This window comes from Buceros rhinoceros, unplaced genomic scaffold, assembly GCF_000710305.1.
Source record: "Buceros rhinoceros silvestris isolate BGI_N320 unplaced genomic scaffold, ASM71030v1 scaffold8291, whole genome shotgun sequence".
Lineage (NCBI taxonomy): Eukaryota > Metazoa > Chordata > Aves > Bucerotiformes > Bucerotidae > Buceros > Buceros rhinoceros.
In genome coordinates, this window is record NW_010392440.1 from 1 (window position 1) to 19,065 (window position 19,065).

Here is a 19,065-nt window from a genome sequence, read left to right on the forward strand (position 1 = left end):
CCCTCCTTTTTGGAGCCTATCCTATAATAGACAATGACTACTCACTGGCTTGGAGAGAAACCAGCCTTGTTACCTTGTGGATCAGGCTCTCAGCCAGCCTGTGGAGAACTCTGAGGCAGGTCCTTGATCCAATGATGATTTCACCATTTATCCAAAAGGAAGGAGTTCCACCAGAGGAGATCTAGAGCACACTGCCTTTGTAAACATGAATCCAGGCATTCTCCCATGGTACGGGACTCAGAGTTAGACTCCAGATCCAGGCAGAGCAGCTCAGACTGCTCCTGGGTGGTGAACTTTTAGCTCTGTGGTTTCTTGCTGCCTTTTCAGATGTTCTGAGGAAGACCAGCACAAGGTAAGAATATTTTGACATCCCAAGAGCTTCCTTGGAAAGGGAGAAGTATTCCTTGCTCAGGTTTAATAATCATTTTGCATTTCAGGGGACATTTGCCTTTCCCAGCAAAGAGCTGGAATTTGAGGCTGTCTCTGGGGAACAAAGAGGGACCAGAGATCTCTTCAGGGCTGAAAGTATCAAAACACACAATGCAAACCTGTGCTGGGAAACAGCACTGGCTCTCATCAACATACGAGAACAGACTGCCTTATCAGAAAGCTGTGCTGAGTGGTGCTGTCATCGTGATCTCTCTTGATGTACTGCAGCACCACTGCTAAAAGCCCGTGTCAGGATCAGGACATCACAGTGGCAAGTCTCTGTGAAACTCCGTCTCTAAGTTTATCAGTGGAATAAGATACAAAATAGCATGGAGGATACTACTATAAATGGGAATGATTTTTTTTTTGTGATTGCCATAGGAATGCTCAGCTGAAAGAAAGACCAATAACAGAGGTTGAACCAGCAGTATTTGACACTCTAGGTGATTTCTTGTGCTCAGCAACCTGTGTTAAGTCAGGACTCCACTGTGTCAGGTGATGAACAAACACACCAATGAAAGATGGTCTATCCAAACCAAGATTATAATAAAGCTCATTTGCTGCTTTAGCAAACTGACTGGTTCGACAGTAAATGTGAAAGGGATTAGGGCTGAATCTGCCAAAAATATTCTCTGCACGGGTGGGTGTGACACTGGGACATACATCCAGGCACAGCTCAGAGGTTAACTTAGCCTTTGAGAACCTCAAAGTCTGGGGAAGCAGACTATACTCAGAACGGAGTAGCTTCAAGCCAAGCCAGCACAATATGCCTTCATTTAGATGGGACAGAAACAACTTGGTTTTTAGAGGAGCTGCCAGGGCTGCTGGCACATCAGCCAGCTGTACACAAGTCAAGGAATGGCCATTTGCTTTCCTAAGACTAACAAGCCATCTGGTTGGGCAGTTTGACTCTTGGCATGCCTCTCCTTGACAGGCTGTCATGATCCACGGCTGCAAACAGGCAGTACCACAACACGTGTCCCATGGTCACCCAGCTGCGCACAGCTCCTGTCGGCAGACAAACACGGAGACAGCAGCTTTGGCTTGGGCCCACATCTGGGCATTCCCACTTCCACAACTGACCATCCACTGACAGCTGGAGAAGGTCTAGTCATCCAGGCAATCGCATGCCCTAATGTATTTCTACTTAGGGCATGAAACGATGGTTAAACCCCAGCATAACGGGCACATTTATCGGGTCACTGTTGTTAAGAACAACATACACTTCCCCCTGATTCCAGACACTGCTGTCTTTTCAGCACCATTCTCCCAACCCAAAAGCTCAAACATAAAAGGCCCAAACGCTGCCCTACTTTGCTGTCTTCACCATCTGAAAAAAAAAAAACCCAAACAAACCCAAGCACTAGCTATCCATGAAAGCAAAGACAAACCACAAACCAAAGTCAGCATCTTCTAGGAGGGGGAGATGAGCCCGCTGCTGGTGTGGGAAGCAGAGCAATAGTCTCCAGATGATGCCCCATACCAGCTCCCTGATCAGGAGCTAATCCTGACAACTCCACAGGCTTTCTGTGTACCTGCAGGCATTGTACCACCCCTGCATTTTTCTCCATCTGCAAAACTGAAGATAACAGTAACTTAGTTTGCCTCAGGTGAGGATTCAGGTAATGCACCAAAAAGCCTCTGAAGATGTAAACATGTCCATAAACCTACATATAATTTTTACAATGAGACATCTTTCTCTACTGAGACTCATACTCCTCCAACCCATAATACACATATTTTAAAGTACAGTGCAACATACATGCATAGTGAAGGTGCTGTGCAAGCTTCCGATTTGCACTTTTAAATTAACCAGTACAACTACTGGGACAGAAATAAGACAGATTTGGAACAACTTCCAGAAATCTAAAATTGTCAGAAGTTGCATCCACTTAAGAGTATTTGGATTAGAGCCTTGAATGAGGAAAGATTCAGAATTGTGCCACCACATTTCATAATTCAATGCCTGAATGAACTTGACAGAAGAGTGCCTGAGAAGAGCCATTTCCTCACCAGTAGTTAAGTATTGTTTTCCCATAATGTCGCACTGCACTCATCAAGTTTCCTTCACTTAGTGTGTTTAACCTACTTTCTTCCCCTCTGAAAAACCTGTGCTCAAGGAAGGAGTGCAAAAATCATTTCCCCAGAGAGGTATGTCACTTGATTCCTTCTACAAGGAGCAAGACCCAGAAAATAAGGAGGTGGTGTCCTTGTTGTAAACAGCCTGGGGCAAGAACTGTGGTTCCAACGCATGCAGAAACTCCCTGGAGCAAGCTTTTAACCCAACAGCATATGAAAGCTTCTTCATCAACTAGCCTTCGAAGTAACTGTTCAATACAGAAAGCTCCGTAGAGTGTATTTTAGCCCAAGAAGGATTCCCTACAGCCTCCAAAAGTGTTTCAGAACACACTGATTACCAGACTTCCCAGACACAAGGCTGTTTCTAGTAGATGCTACAGGATTTTCTCTGTGCATTAGCAAAACATAAGTTAGACACAAAGCTCTGGATGGGAAGACTCTGGGAAAGCTGGGTGCAGGCAATCCTTCCCTCTCACTCCACCTCCTCCTCAGAGGAATCTGTGCACACAGACTACTCAGCAGAGAGTGGCTTCATCTTTGCTCTTCCCTTAGGATTCACGTCTTTGTGATTACCACCTGTTCCCTAGGATATGGGAACCAACTGCTTTCAGTGTAAGTCCGTAGGACAGAGCACTGTTCCAGTCCTTCAAGAAAACTGGTTATTTGAGCTGGTTTGACAGGAGGAATCATCAGTGCCATAATTTTGACCAACAGGAATCATCCAGGTGCTTTCTCCGGCATCATCCCGAGTTGAATATATGTTTAAGCAGACACAAGGTGAAAGAACATACCCTGCATAAGACAGCTATTCTTAGCAATGCTTCTTCCTGGTGAATGGACCCTGTTAGTCAATTGTCATGCTTAAGAGGATGAGCTGAGGTAGTCACACGTGTCTGCATGCCACACCACTCTAGGCTCATCGTCCTCCTTCAGCCCTTATACTGTCCCTGAAACCCTGCAAACACAATAAGTCAAGTCACAAGCAGTTGTGCACTCTAAGACATACCTGCCTGCATTTGTTTCCACCAGTTCAAACTCATGTTCTCTGTTACATGCTGGTAATTGATACTTTCCTCTTCTTTCTAGGGAGGATGGGAGAAGCCTGGCCTCTTCATGCATTTCTACAAGGTCAGGGTTAGGGCACTGCCCTTTCTGCTGAGCAGCAAGACAATGAATGACCTCCAGCCTAAGTGACACAGGTGGTCCAACAAAAGGCTAGAGCCATCCAAAGTGTCTACCTCAGACAGGAGTCCTCAGTGGTACCTAACTGCCCTCCCAGGACTTCCAAATAACAGCTGGCTTGTCCTGTGCTGACTGCACATGAAGGTGTAAGTAGCACTTAGCTATTTTAACTGACTGAACACATCAATGCAACTAGGAAGTTCCTGGCAAGTGACATTAGGGGTATAATTTATTTCCAGTAATGAGTTTCATGGGGTATTCTGTGTTCTGATGTAAAGTGTTAATAAAATTAATAGTACCTGATGTTGTAAGACATCAGTGGAGTTAAAATACTAAGGAAAAATTGAGATTAAACCCCTGCAGTGGTAGGAAAGTACATGTGGCTCCACGGGTCAGGCTTCTTGGGTTAAAATAGAATTTTCCAGAGCCTATAATGGTGAGGAGGTGATGACTGACTTTGGAAAGTAAGGGTGTGGACAGAAAACTTGTCTAGTCAAAGAAAAAAGCACACAGAAGAAAAAAAGCTGTGGTTCAGTTCTTTCAGTGCTTCAGTTCAACATTTTTTTTTTTTTAATTTCATTACCTCATTTGTTCTTGCCAGATTATGACTCTGCCATCACTTAGTGTGACCTCAGCGGGTGTTAGTCCCACCATTCAGCTCTGATATGAACTCTACACCAGCCACCTGTGTAGACTGGAAAGGCTGATTACTACTATAGCAAACGAAATAAAATGACTCGAGTGACCATGTGTGTTAAGACACTTTTAGGTTCATAGGTCAGCGCTAGTTTATAAGCCTTCAGCTTTTATGTGATTAAGGTAACGGTTACTGCCAGAAGCAAGACATCCCAGACACATCTTAGTTTGGGTATATTTTAACTAACAACAATTTGAATTTGGACATGCAATTCCAACACGACAAAAGACTTTGCTGAAATTACTGTACAGGGACAGATTAATGGCTTTAATACCGATTAACAGCAGAAAAGAAAGAGCGGAAAGACAAACTGATGCATCTGACACTTAATTGCTGAAGTCTGTCGTTTCTAAGATGGAAGCCTCCACATAAAACATGGGTATCTTGGATGGCTAATTATATCTACATGTATCACAAAGTCCCTCATGACTACACAGAATAATTTGAGACATTATTAACTTAAAAATACTACAACAGCTGTATGAATTTTCCCCCTCTTTCAAATACCTCTATCTTTGAGCCCAGGCCATGGATTTCCAAAAGCAAATCTTTCCATACCTGAGATGAAAACAATATAGCCAGCAAGTTTAACTCCTTCAGTGGAGCAACTATAGCTTTCCAGAAGAGAAGGACCTTTACTGTTTCATTACCTGGATCATATGCAGTCTGTTCAGCAACACTGAGAGATTCTATAGTTGTTCTTTAGCACAGAGGGTCTGTTTCTAGAGAAAGGAGGCCTTCTTCTGCCACTTTCCCCAAGGCAAAAAAAAAGCTCCTTTAATGTTAAAATGCGCAGCCTACTTTCTAAATTCAACTACAATTATAAAATCCAAGCTTCCTGCTATATCTGGTTTACATTTCTTTGCCTTTGTGTTTCCAAACTTGGACTGATTCATAGCTGCCTCTTCTACGCACAGATATTTGCAGATCTTTTTCTTCAAAGGATCTAAAATACTCAGCTCACACTGCAGAATAATGAGTAGTCAGGACAGCTTCACGGTGAAGTTATTCTTGGTAATTAAAAAGCTACACAGAGCCAACCACTGAAAACAGAAATGACAGTACTCCTTTCTCCGTTGCCCACAAAAACCATCATCACTCCCATGATTCACCACATCAGACCCCTCAAAAAAGCACATGATATGAACAGTTCATGCTACAGTTGTACAATTTTAAGCTCTATCAGGCCTACTCCACAAGGTTCTCCTTCCTGAAAATGTTTAAGTATGCTACAGCTTCTGCAAGGGTCTGTACTCTGCTGAGGTATATGAAAGTAGTGGCATTTTCCTCATACCCACACTGACCTCTTGGCCTTTGCTCTGTACTCGTGAGGAATGCAACTTTTATAGCGCTTATAGTTCAGTAGGGTTTACTGAGTTCAGGAGTCCCTTGCAGGTGGAAACAGGATACCCTAAAGGACACGAAGGAAATTTGTAGACTGTAACGCTGGAAACTCTTGACTACGTCTAAGTTTCTGCAAAGCATGGAGCTGCTTCAAATGGGCACCAATTTAACAGACGCTTTCTGATTTCTGGTTCTCACTTAAGTTCTATTCTTCTTTTTAATGAAACTTGACTCCATAGGTAAAGCAATCAATATCCTAGTATGACTGTATTAGTAAAGCTGTGGGGATACAAGAACATCTATGTAAGGACTACTTTTCACTCTAAGTTAATTTATCCTGGTAACATGATCACAATTCCAAAATAATTTACCTTAAGACCAACAGATTTTCTTTCAACATGGAGCTGGAATTGGTAAAATTCCAGATAAAAAAACAGCAATAAAAAAAGCAAACAGAAATAAAACACAGCAAGTATTGAAAAAGGTATGACTGGAAATATATGACCTTTTAAACTGAATTGTTCTCGCATACACCACTGTCCATCTGAAATGTCCACAAAACTTAAGACTTATTTTGTCTGTTAAAGGCTGTCTGAAGCAACTGCTTTTTCCACCGCTCTAACTGACTTTCATAATTCACAAAACAAAAGAAGGCGGCACACTGTATCAAAGGGCTTGAGGCCAGATCATCATGGCTTGGCTTCAAAAACAAAGATCTGGGAGACCAGATAGTACAACAGTAAACAGTACACTAGCAATGTTCCTGCATAAGAAAAAAGAAACAAAAAAGAAACCGATGCGTTTGATAAATTCATGTCTATTTTGAGGGACAAAAGTAACTTTTGTCTTCCATTAAAATATAGTACCTATACACAATAAAAAGAAACACAAACACTGACAGAGCGTGCACCTCTTGATGACTCCTTTTTGGACGTTTATTTAAAGGAAGCTCAGAAACAAGGAAGAGCAAGCACTAAGCACTTCACAAACCAAGGAAGTCTTACATCTGACTTTAACCTGACAGAAGATAAAAATCATTGTTCAGGAACACCGCTTTTTCATTATTAGAGCCCACACTCCCGAAAAGCAACCACAGAAATCCAGAAAGAAAAAAGGTTTTAGGATAAGTAAAGAAATTAAAAGGTCAGACAGTTCCTTCTATGGACAAAAATCAGACCTTGCAGTTCTGAGAAACAACATTCCATTCCTCATTCTGCCTCAAGTCGAGGTAAGACAGGAAGAATAAGATTTCCAAATGCAGAGTCTTGAGTTATGAAGTATCCTGAGGAATGTGCATGTGCATGCTGGAAAGAGAAAAACATTTGTTAAAGCATAACTCCCTACAGCACTGTTATAATTTAAGACTTTACAGCTTCTGCAGCATTATTTGTTTCTCTCAGTCTGCTCCTTAACTCTGATAGTCAAATTCAAAACCAGCATTTTAGATCAGCCACATCTGAACAGAGCCCATCAAGGGAATTAAGTTAGCCATTCTGAGTGCTGGGGTTGTTCAGGCTGGAGAAGGCTCTGGGGAGACCTCATTGCAGCCTTTCAATACTTAAAGGGGGCTTATATGAGAGATGGGGACAGCCTTTTTAGCAGGGCCTGCTGCAACAGAACAAGGGGCGATGACGGTTTTGAACTAAAACACGGGAGATTCAGACTAGATATAAGCAAGAAACTTTTTAAAGCTAGGCTGGTGAAACACTGGCACAAGTTGCCCAGAGACGTGGTAGATGCCCCATGCCTGGAAACATTCAAGGTCAGGTTGCATGGGGCTCTGGGGATCCTGATCTGTTTGAAGACGTCCCAGCTCACAGCAGGGGAGTTGGACTAGATGACTGTTAAAGGTTCCTTCCAACCCAAATCATTCAATGATTCCCTGCTGCTCCCCTTTCAGCACATACTGTGGTGGTGGAAGAGTGGTGACTGAACTTGATTGCTCTTCTCTGCCTAGACTGCATGCTTCAACTTCGTTCTATAACCAACTTACAGGCCTTGGTTTGTGACTGCTGCCAGAAGTATGCATCAGTAGTGCCACACAACCTGAGGCTGCACGTACAAATGACATGTGACCAGACACACTCCTGTACAACATGGGACACCAGACTTCCGCTCATGTGGTGTATATATGCTTGTGCACATGATGGGGCTGGGGTGGTGGTGGGACGGGACACACAGCTGCTGCTTACGGTTTTGGACAAGCTTTGCAAAATCCAATGCAACCCTTCCCAGTTCAAAAACTCTGTCAAATCATATTGTCTAGAGAGCCAGGAAGGCAGGTGGCCCTGCACGGGCTTTTCTGCTTAATTTCAACACCACAATCAGCTTCACCTGACATAAGTAAAACAGCAGCAAATAGAAGCTTGTAAACGTACAAAGACATTTTCCAATCTTCACCCCTGTGACTTGCAACTGCAGGATATTTGCTTGGCACCTACTTGGATTCAACCAAGGAAAGCTGTGTAGCTAGTTCTCCCTACACTCCACGAGACACTCAAAAGTATGATTAAACAGACTTTTGACTGAGATGCACAAAACAGCCATAATGATAGGCTACATTCTTAGAACCATATCGAGAGAGAATGAGCTGTCAGATTTAAGCTTTCATAACAACAAAAGAAGCAGCTTCATTTGTGACAAATACAGGAATGTATGAAACCTGCCTTCTAAATGGGTCTTTTCATCCTCTCTAGCTGCAGGACTGCTCTCTGAAGGGATACACATCTAAAACAAACTGTGCTAGACTGTATCAGCTTACCTGCAGTGCAGCCTTCTGCTGTGCTGCGATGTGCTGTTGCTCAGCATGATCACGGAAATCCTTGTTTAGTGGTGATCTTGCAAGGGCAATGCTGCAAAGAACAAGATGGTATGATACACATACATCCTTGCCATTCTAGCTATAGATTCTGTGACTTTCACAGTTCACAATTTGTTTGACTCATGGCTTGACAATGCTTAACTGCTGTTTGGAATTACTATGTGTTAACATAAGAGAAAAAAGGAAAACTGAGTGACTGTAACTGTATTGTTTGACCTAGCATAAACAACTGATGCCAAACTAAACCCAGAAGACTCGTGGTCCTGAAGCCTGTAGTACATTTCATTCATGGGTGGAGTCCCACTGAAATCACTGGAACCACCAGGGTGCAACCTTAGACAATGTCAGCAATTTTTAAAACAACAGGTTTGTGTTTTCAGCATTACTCAGTCTCTCAGAGACTGTTCTAAACAACTGCGATAAACAGAAGCACTAAGGAGAGCTCTGCAGGCTTTAGTATAAGACCAGTTCTTCAGCAGGTGTGCAGCACCCATGGTAAAGCAGATTCCTTTTGATGTAATTGAAATAATGATCCTCTGATGATAGCTTAGAGTACCTAAAACTGATTTTGCTTATCTACCTCAGAGCAGCAACGTTAGGTTTCAAATTAAAACTCCTAAATAGATTTTCTTGGCTTCTGTAGCTTAAGACTTGTCCACCTTGTTAACAAAAAAAGAAGAAATAAAAAGTAGACTATTTTTCCCTCAACTCTCTATATGGAACACAGTCAGCCATCCTCCAGGTAGAAATCAGTGAGGACTGCCATTAAAGCTGTATCACAAGGCAATTCACAATTACCTCCTAAACTGGCTCTGGAGACTGCTGCTGAAAGCCAAGTTCTCATCAGTCATAGACACAAAAGTATGAAGGACAACAAGGGATCCAAGCAAACTCATAACTGACCTTTTCCAGCAGCTTCAATGTCAACTTAGTAAGTCAGTTTTTCAAAAGCAGCCATGCTCATGAAAAGACCTTTAGCCAAATCTAAGCCGAAAAGCATAATGAAAGCCAAGTGACAATCCTCTGAGCAGATTTCATGACAAACATTAAGATAAGCTTCACTGCCGAAAAAAAGTACTACTCAGTTTAAGACGTAACATTTTCAGTTATTTTTAGGGTATTTATTTTACATTTGATTCTGTACCCTCTAACTTTTCAATATGACTTCTGCAGATAATCTTAAGGCTTCATCATAAGCTAACACTTTTCAAGAGAGGTCTTTCTGTTCTTAGGTAGAAGATTTCCATACGCCAGGGCCAGAAATCAATTAACTTATTCAGCCTCACACTGGCCACACCACTGTTGTGCTTTACCTCTTTTATGTCAAGTCTGAGGTCTCATTTCTGACAAATCTGTGGTCCAAAACCTTTGACACAACATACCTGCCATCGAACTGTCAGTTTCTCAAACATAACACAGCAGCCCACCATGCCAAAGCAGAGTCTGACTGCTGCTTTGTAGGTTCCCCCCCAACCCCACCTTCAAAATTAGTAAATCCTAATTCTGCTCACTAGCACAGAGCATCATTTTTCCTTAAAGAAGAGAGAAACCATACAAACATCATGGAAACTCTGCCAGACTTGCAAGGAGTATGGAAACACTGTTGCTAGACATCAGGGGTTGTACGTAACAGCATGATATTTCTATTTTCTTCTCTAATCAATAATTTTGCTTGAATAATAACTGTATATAGAGTCACTCAGAGATCTAACTCAGGCAATTTCAAATATTCTGCATGCTTTTTTACAGTATGAAGGAATTAAAGGTGACCTAGAATCTCCTCGGAAAAAGACACGGGCAGCACTCAGGTTGTATTCAGACTCTTGCACAGATATTGCACGTAACACACTGTGTCCAGCACACGGCACTGCACTCAATTCACGCTAACCTGAAAGTTCAACTGTCTCATCTATTCACGTAAACCACCCTGTGATTTTCTAGTTACTGATTTATGAAAAAGATACAATCTTTTTTGTCTTAAATTGGAGAAATCCCAGTGACAGCTTCTAAACTCAGATTACATTATTACACTTTACAGTGTAGAATCATCCTTACAACACAGCATCTTTTACAAGATCTGCAGTAACATAAACCAGCTTTGTCCCCTGGCGTACCTGTTCTCTAAATCCAAAGTACCCTGAACCTAATGGTCTGTTACTTTCATTCCTTCAGGCATTTTAGCTTAGTAATTGAAGGCGTTCTCAGTGCCTGCTCCCTGATTCTTCTTTATGGTAGACTTTAAGTTGAGTACGCTTATGTGCTTCTTCCCTTCTCAAATGGAAATTATGTAAGCCAAAATTCAGGGTCTGTAAACAATTCTAAATACTAATATGTCTGTAAAGTGCAAGGTCTCTCTGGTTATTGAGGATGGTCAGAAAACACTTCTGATAAGTGTTTACATAAGTTTATTCCTCACTTTTTTTTTTTAAACCTTTGATGTAATCAGTGATATTCAAACAGGTCTAAGAACATAAAGTACCTGGCTCCAGGGTGATTTGTGGAAGACTGGTTTTGCATAAGTAACTTTCTCTTCTCCTTGTCTAGTTCTGCCAGGATTGCAACCCTATTTTTATTCTGGAAACCTGGTGGGAATGACAGAAAAATAGAGAGATTTACTTATTTCTGTGGCCCAACTCTAACCTTGTGGAATTAGAAGTCTCTGTACAATATGACATTATGTTGAATAAACTAATCTTCAAAGCTTTGCACCCATTTGAAAGGCTATTAATAATTAAGTTTCATTTTTCCTTTTCTCATTTTAGAACATGAAATAGCTTCCTTAAGCTATCATCCATATTAATACATTTTATAATGCAGGTTTCTATCTCAAGTTAGATCCTGCCCGTTCCCAAGACAGCTCTATAGTTATAATCAAGGTACACAATCAAATACTTGTCTTTCAAAAAAAAAGTAAACTTACCAAGTTCTAGATTTAAAATGCAGTCACTGAACGTACACCTCCATGATAATTACAGACTAATATACCCATGGGCCTAATTTCTCATGCCAGTGACCTCAAACTGTAACACAAGTTATTACATATGCAACAGGTGAGAATGAGATGACCACTAAGCCTGCACATGTGCTTATACAAAAAAAAATACCTTTTACGCAGAAAGCTTTTAGTTTTAACGTACTGATGTCCTTACACATACACACTAACCTGATTCTGAGTATGACCATAATGAAGTAATGACCACGATGCTGGAATCCAGAAGCAGAATTAAACTGTCTGGACACAATATAAGAAAACTGCCTTTACTTGCTTTGTACATCACTCTCCCAAAGGGACCGTGTATAACAGGCAACAGGTCAGCCAGTAGAGTGACTGAGGGAATTTAGAAGATGCCTAAAATAGCTGCCATTTGTAAATTTTCAAAGTTGCCTTCTAAATGAAACTGTGGCAAAACTGCTGCACACCAGACTCTTGTATGTTGAGCCATCAACGCTGACAGGGCGCGGGCATTGCCAGGAGCAACCATGGGAGACTTAAAGGCTCTGGCAAGCGCAGTGCACAAGGTGCGGCAGCTTGCATTGGAGGACCCTGCACCCTGCCTGTAGATCCACAGTCCCAAGAGGCGCTCTCTAGGTCTCTGCCAAAATGGTGGGAGCTCACCTCAGAGCTAAAACCAGTGTTCCTACAGAGAAAGCCTCTGAGAATTGGGATGTTTCCACCCAGATGGAACTAGTAAAGAAGGAGTCTTCAGTACAGGTGGTAGGTTACAGTGGGTGCCTAGACCCTTCACCTGGAGAACAGTTAAGTACCTGCGTAAGATTTGCACATGTCAGTGATCTGTTGCATCAGGTGTCTGAGTTGTAGGAAACAGTTTAAAGGCTGCACCGTATTAGAGGGGCCGAGTCTGAGATAGGGAAGTGGTTTCAGAGCCATGCTCCTGTGGCAGACACCACAGAGAATGAGGCACCTTGGACGCCGGTGACCCACAAAAGCAGGTCTCTGCTTCAGTCCCCACCCTCCAGCTTTACAATCAAAATCAAATATGAAGCTTTAACAACTGTAGACACTCATGAACAGGGTCTGCAAGGACAAACTGTACCAGCAGCCCACAGTGGATGCCGCAAAAAAAAAATTGACAAGTCATTGCAGCGAGTGACTCTCTGTTGAGGGGCACTGAGACACCCATCTGCCAGGCTGACAGCGAGTCATGAGAGGTTTGCTGGCTTCTGAGAGCTGAGGTCCGCGATGTTGCCAAGAGGGTGCCACAACTTGTCAAAAGCACAAACTGCTATCCACTGTTACTCTTTCATGTGGACATGAATGACCACACAAGCCAGACCCTGGGCGGAATCCGGGAAGACTACACAGGTGCAAGCAAAAAGGATTGGTGCCCAAGTTGTCACTTCTTCTGTCTTACGAGTTAGAATAAAGGGAGCAGCCAGAAATAGGCATACAATGCAAATTAACTTCTGGCTTCAAGGCTGGTGCTGACATAAGGGCTTTGGCTTTCATGACAATGGGACTCTAGCCTGCTAGGGAAGGATGGGATCCACCTGTCTAAAAGAGGCAAGGGAATCCTTGGCAGGGGGCTGGCCAGCTTGGTGGGCTTTAAGCTGAAGGACTTGAAGGCAAGGTCCGAGATTGCAATGCTCATCTGAGCAACACGAAAATTCCTACAGGTACTTTAAGCTTTTCTAAAGGGCAAAGTAAAACTTGCTCATTTAAAAGTCAACAATGGAGGGGGCAGGACCTCCACAAGGAAATCCATTTTGGAGTGGAAACCTGGCATCCTTACAGAATAAATCCTCGTGTCTGTCTCACAAACGAGACTATCATTTAGATTCTCCCCCGCCCAGGACCCCAAAGCACTTCCATGAAGACCAACCTTAAACAGCTACAGAATTTTCCTACTTCAATTACAGAGAAAGTAATTTTTCATCTGTAGATTTGTCTGTTTTGCTTTCTAGTGCTACAAAATACAGACATGCAAAAAAAAAAAAGCCATCCTTAGTAGAGACCAGACTTCTATCTGTGAAAGGACTGTAGATAGGCAGTGTAGATAGTGACTCCCTGGAAATGTTTAGAAGATATATAGATGTGGTGCTGAGGGACATGGCTTAGGGTGACCTGGTAATGCCGGGTTAGCAGTTCAACTTGATCTTGAAGGCCTCTTCCAACCAAAACAATCCTATGATTTTCAAACACAGCAACTTCTTAATAAGGATTTAAGTTAGGCTTCCCTTAACTGGGCTGGAATTGCACTACTATTTTGAGTTTGAACAGTTGATGAATATTGAAGTTCATTAATATTCTTCTCTGCTTTGCAAACACAGGAGTTCTGACACAAAATGACCCATTCAAGGCAGCTAAACAGATTAAAGGCAGTGTCAGATGTCAAACTGAGCACCTGGATCCACAGATTACTCTCCACGGTAGGAGATGCAGGACGCTTAAAATTTAAACGTCTTCTTTCTGACACCTCTATTTCAGACATCAGGCATTTTAACACGCGCTCTGCACAGCAGCTGAAAGTTTACTTGCACCAATGTGCTGCATGTGAAAGGCAGAAAATTAGGGAATGTTGAAGCCTCACTGAGTGATACTGGTAGCTTTAAGAACTCTGAGCAAGCTTCGCTCTTTAACCTCATCCTGCCACCCTACCTCACTGATATGTCAGTTAGTTCTACTAGCTAACTCTGCATGGCAAAAACCATTATTACCTTTATCCACTTTAAAGCTTTTGCTTTTCATCTCTTATCTTTTCCCTGATCTGTTCGTTGCTTCAAATTCAGGGTATGTGCAAGGTTTTTTTCTCATATGCATTATTTATCATTTGTCTATAGATGTCTAACAGCATAAAAGAGCTCTCAGCCACTTTGTGTTCAAGATACATTTCTGCTTGGAAAAACGTTTTCAAAGCTAGATGTCTGTCACTGCATGCTGTTCTGCCTGCTCAAATCAGAAAGCATTTCACAGCAATCTCCTCACTGATGTGCATGCATTCAGAAACAGTAGCCTTCAAGAAGTGAGGCAGCAACCTCTTAACAAGCAGAATCTAAAGACCTTATTAAACACACAACACTTGGGGAAACAGATGCAGTAATAGTATTTTGATTTCCTCTTGCTTTTGACTACAGCATGACAAAACATTATCTAATAGTCTGCTGCACATCAATACTTTTCAATAACAATTTACATTCAGATACACTTTCATATATGTTGTACAACAATGAAACAAAAGGCCTGTGATTCAGTAAATTAAACTGAATCACTAAAAGATATATTAATATTTTGTTTGTCTCTCCAGAAAACGGCTACATGCATAGCTGAATGTAAGTCACTGACCGCTTTACAGTTGCAAAGCTCTTCAGGAAAGAGATATGATACAGCCCTCCAGTACTGTGCTTGCACAAGGATCAGACTCGGATGCAGAGCAGCAAGGTTTGTAGACAATGATCTAATTCAACACAGAACAGCACAATCTTCCTTTTTAACAGAGTCTTTGTGAACAGAATGCTAAATCTAGCTGCTCAGACTCTAACATGAATGCACTCACATACCTCTAGGCCAAAAGGATAAACAACCGCCAGGACAGAAACAGACCTCACGGAGCTGCTACAATGTGAAGCTTAGAATTCTGTATGTATTTCAAGTACTTGACTCTTCCAATAGACCAGAACTCACCTTTTCTGAAAAGTTCAGGCCTGTCTGAAGAAGGACCTGTATTTCTCCCACCTTCAGGGGCCTAAGGGAGAGTTTCTTCCTGAGCGGTCACATTTCCCTCATCTCAGAGGGCTTCCTCTAGAAGAACTCACACATGGAGTCTTTAGTAACACACAGGGTATGGTCTGGCCTAGCTGTGCACAAGCAAAAGCATTATAAGAGCAGGCTTATTAATACATGTTTCCTCAGAACCATGAGGTACTGCTGCTGAAGCAGTGTACTACCAAGCATCTGAAAGCAATTTCTGTATTTCAGAAGCTGATTTTTTCCCCCCCAGCTCCCTAACAAAAGGCACCACTCTGGTGTATGAACTCACCTTGCAGACAATGCACAGCATGCTAAAAACTTCTCCACTTCTTCTAAACACTGTAATCTGTCTCATATAATCAGTGTAATCAGTTCCATGTGGTACTAACAGCCTGAAGGCTTTAATTTAATTCTGTTTGGTTTTGCTGCACTCATATGCAGCTCCTCATCACCGACATTCTAATCAAGCGTGCCTTCCTAAAAGGCCATTGAATTAAAGAAGGCCCAGTCCACAAAATCTTAACCTTTGTAGTTCAAGTCAGCTATCAACTTCTAGGAAAATACCCAGTACTGATTAAAGAGAAAGAAACAACTCACTACAAAAAAAAATTACAAACGCAGTCTACCTGTGCAAAAGGCTTATGTTTAATTCTTCCTTACAGTCCTGCCTGAGTAACTGCTGCCATCCATAACCCTTCCAGTGAGTGTTTCAGTAAGTCCCTATTATTTTTGCCCAAGTAGAGGGAAATGCGAGAATGAATTGCTTGAATGATACCATGTGTGCCACGCAGCACACTGAAACTGCAGTATTTCTCTAGACCATTTTCACTGCTAGACTGCATCTGGCCAAGAGACAGATATACAGGCTTGAACTGTTCCCCATATATGTCTGTTCCTTCCTAATTTTTCTAGGTGTATTACTTACAGGCTTATTTTAGTGATTAAACTTGATGGCACTTCTTGCACACTTAATGCAAATAGTTTTCATATGATAATTAAACAGTTCCTTTAGTGAGTGTTTAAAGGGTACCTTAAAGTAGAAGAGCAGATTCCAAGGCTCTATTAAATTATAAGCCTCTGGAATTTGGTAGGAAGCAAAGGCATTTTGGCTCTAAAATTCTATCGTACTTCTCAGTAAATTCACATATTTAAGACAAAGTAGCTTTTAACTCTCTCTAACAACCTTCTATTCCTCACAATGATACCAACCTGGTATTCACAGAATAAAGCAAGATTTAACATTACATTCGAAAAACTTCTTAGTTAAAATCTGCAAACAGATGACTACCTGCAATCTGCAGTACTCCTCTCTCAACTCTTCACAAAAGTTCAATGAGCATTCCAAAGAACTACCTTCTTTTTGTCAAGCAGCAATAAAAACCTGCCTTTTGGACCAACACAAATCTTCTGCATTTGTTTTGAAAGCAGATGGCTTTGGGATGAAGGAGAAATCACACAAGAGGTCTGGTACCCCTTCAAAGTATCAGCACTTCATCCTTAATTATACCTAACTTTATGGGACAGGACTGCTTTATCGGATAAGGACACTCACACACAAATGCATATGAAGAAGTCTCTGATTGCTGAGGAGAAACTGAATTCTGAAATCATTTTTCATAACCAGTGAAGAGACACACCTGAGAAGCCCCCTTCCCCTCAGCTCTTCCGCAGAAGAGAGAAGCCTCAGAGTTACGCTGAGGTTTCCGGAAAGCACCTCCAGAGGGCGGTGTAAGACCTTCCTTCGGTTCACTCAGTGACCGCCCCGCAGACCCTCCGGAAGTTCTCTCCAGAGCACATGCCTCGCCCAGAGAGAGGGACCGTCTCCAACGAATTTAACGATGCAGTTCGGCTGAGTCACCATGCAAAGAAGCATTTCATCAGCACTATGATTTCATGCGGCTTTTCCTCCCAGGCCTGGCCACTTGCTATCTGTCTCCGACAGCTGTTACTGTCTGGGTCTTGCTGCTCCTATTAGACTTACGGCTGTTCCTTGATGCCCAGCACACGAGCTGCAAGGCATGTTCAACACTAAGCATTGTAAGTGTCCCAGATATGACTCGGGAAATAACCACAGCACCTCAGGCGTGATAGGTAGGTACTTCACAACTGGAGCAGGAAGGAATGCACAGCAATTCAGAGGCCCCCAACCACCAGTGGTCTTTTTCAACACTTAATGTGTGTGTCTTCTCCCAGAAAGCTCACTCACATTCTGCTACTTTCAAGCTCCAACCTCCTGCCTCTCTTCCCTTTTTTCCTCTTGCTATGAATTAAGCTTATGGTTCTGGTAACATTTTGCACCCTTGCAATACACAGGCTAAAACCTACCTTGTCCTGCAGGATTTGCAGCCATCCTTCAATTTTCAGTCCTTGTTTGATTCAGCTACAGTTCAAATCGTTTAATGCCACAAATATCTGCAAAACAGGCACAATATAAGATAAACACATTCCCTTAAAAGAGTTGGGATTTCATTCTGTTACGGATTTTGTAAAAGCGACAACAGTTACAAAGCATAAGCCAAATACGGCACACACATTGCTTAAAATATGAACAGTATTTATATTGTTACCATTGAAACTTTTAGCTTGAAATATCAAGAGTCGTGATCAACTCTGTTTCAGATCCTACTAACTTAGGAATAACCTCTCAAGCCATTCCAGAGTCGTATATGCTTTTTCCTAGCAGAACTTCTCCCTGACGTGTTAGGCTACACTTAATGTGAGAAGGAAACAAAGGGATGTTGTTCTTGTATCTAAAAGAAACTGATAAAGTAAATGGGAGGCAGTCTTGCGAGATGAGAAAGAAACCAGAGGGCAATTCAAAGAGAGAAGAAACCAGAAAACAGGCCATAAAACACTGAATCTGTCAAACTGGGATTGACGAGGATGGATGGGCCTTGGGAAGCAGCACTGCGCTTGCTTAATAGGCTGTTGAATATGACTTTCTCCTCCTAGGGGAGGCATAAGTCCACGATAATGAGACATGCGATGCATGAAGTTGCATGATCTAATGTTACCTGTAACATGTAATAGGCGTGACGGGTAAGTCTGTACATCTTGGAGTACCCAGCCAATGGGGAAACAAGGGAGGGACCTTTCGGCCGGGAATAGGGTATAAAACACGATGTATTTTTCTAACAAATTGTGCCTACTAAGCTAGACACCCAGTCTTGCAAGAATGTAATAAAACTAAGGGCTTCATTGTGGAGTCTGACCTGAGTCTCTTCAGCAAGGCTTTCACTCTTTCTCACACTTAAGAATTACGTTACAGCATTATAATTCTTAAATGCTAAAGCCCTGAAAGACCTCAGTATAGGCTCTAACTCCAGGAAATTGTTTATATGAGGAAAGACTATTTGAACCCTGTCCACAAGGCCGGCTGAAGGTGACCATCCTCGCAGCTGCAGCAAAACAGAAAGGGACGCTCGCTCCTCAGTCATACATACGTCACCTCGGGCCACCATCAACTTCTGCTTCCATTAAGGGGCCAAGCTGTGAAGGTGCAGTGGTGAAGAGCTCCAGCTCAGCTGGGTGGAGGGGAAGGATGGGAACACCGAACCCTGCTGGAAACGTGAATCAGAAGCCTCAATCAGATTTCAACAGAAGACCAGGAAAACAGTTGCTTCCCGGCACTGCAGGCCCCTAAGCAGCCACGCTACTGCGACGAGGAACTGGTTCCACGGCAGTATCAATTCAGAGCGGTGACACCGGGCAGAACGTGCTTCCCCAAGAGGCACGGTCTGACCTGAACCACGGCCCGGGACGGGGGAAAGCGCCCGGGGAGGCCAGGCCCGGCTGACCCCGCCGACC

General features: G+C 42.5%; 1 protein-coding gene across 1 annotated transcript; it reads right to left on the reverse strand.

Moving 5' to 3' along the window:
• Positions 1-6,770: 6,770 nt before the first annotated feature.
• On the reverse strand, positions 6,771-17,608 carry INIP (INTS3 and NABP interacting protein). Its single transcript, XM_010144472.1, has 4 exons — positions 17,584-17,608; positions 11,032-11,134; positions 8,493-8,583; positions 6,771-7,035 (listed from the first exon to the last, which is right to left on the reverse strand). The coding sequence occupies exons 1-4, from the start codon at positions 17,606-17,608 to the stop codon at positions 6,940-6,942; spliced, it is 315 nt and encodes a 104-aa protein (XP_010142774.1). The 3' UTR covers positions 6,771-6,939.
• Between the last annotated feature and the right edge of the window lie 1,457 nt (positions 17,609-19,065).

Bases quoted from the DNA above. Each gene is read 5' to 3' on its own strand.
- INIP (XM_010144472.1), bottom strand. From the start codon at position 17,608: ATGGCTGCAAATCCTGCAGGACAAG. The intron at 11,135-17,583 runs GTAGGTTTTAGC...CATTCCCACCAG, and splicing joins TGCAAATCCTGCAGGACAAG to GTTTCCAGAATAAAAATAGG. The intron at 7,036-8,492 runs GTAAGCTGATAC...TTCTCTTTCCAG, and splicing joins AGCAGAAGGCTGCACTGCAG to CATGCACATGCACATTCCTC.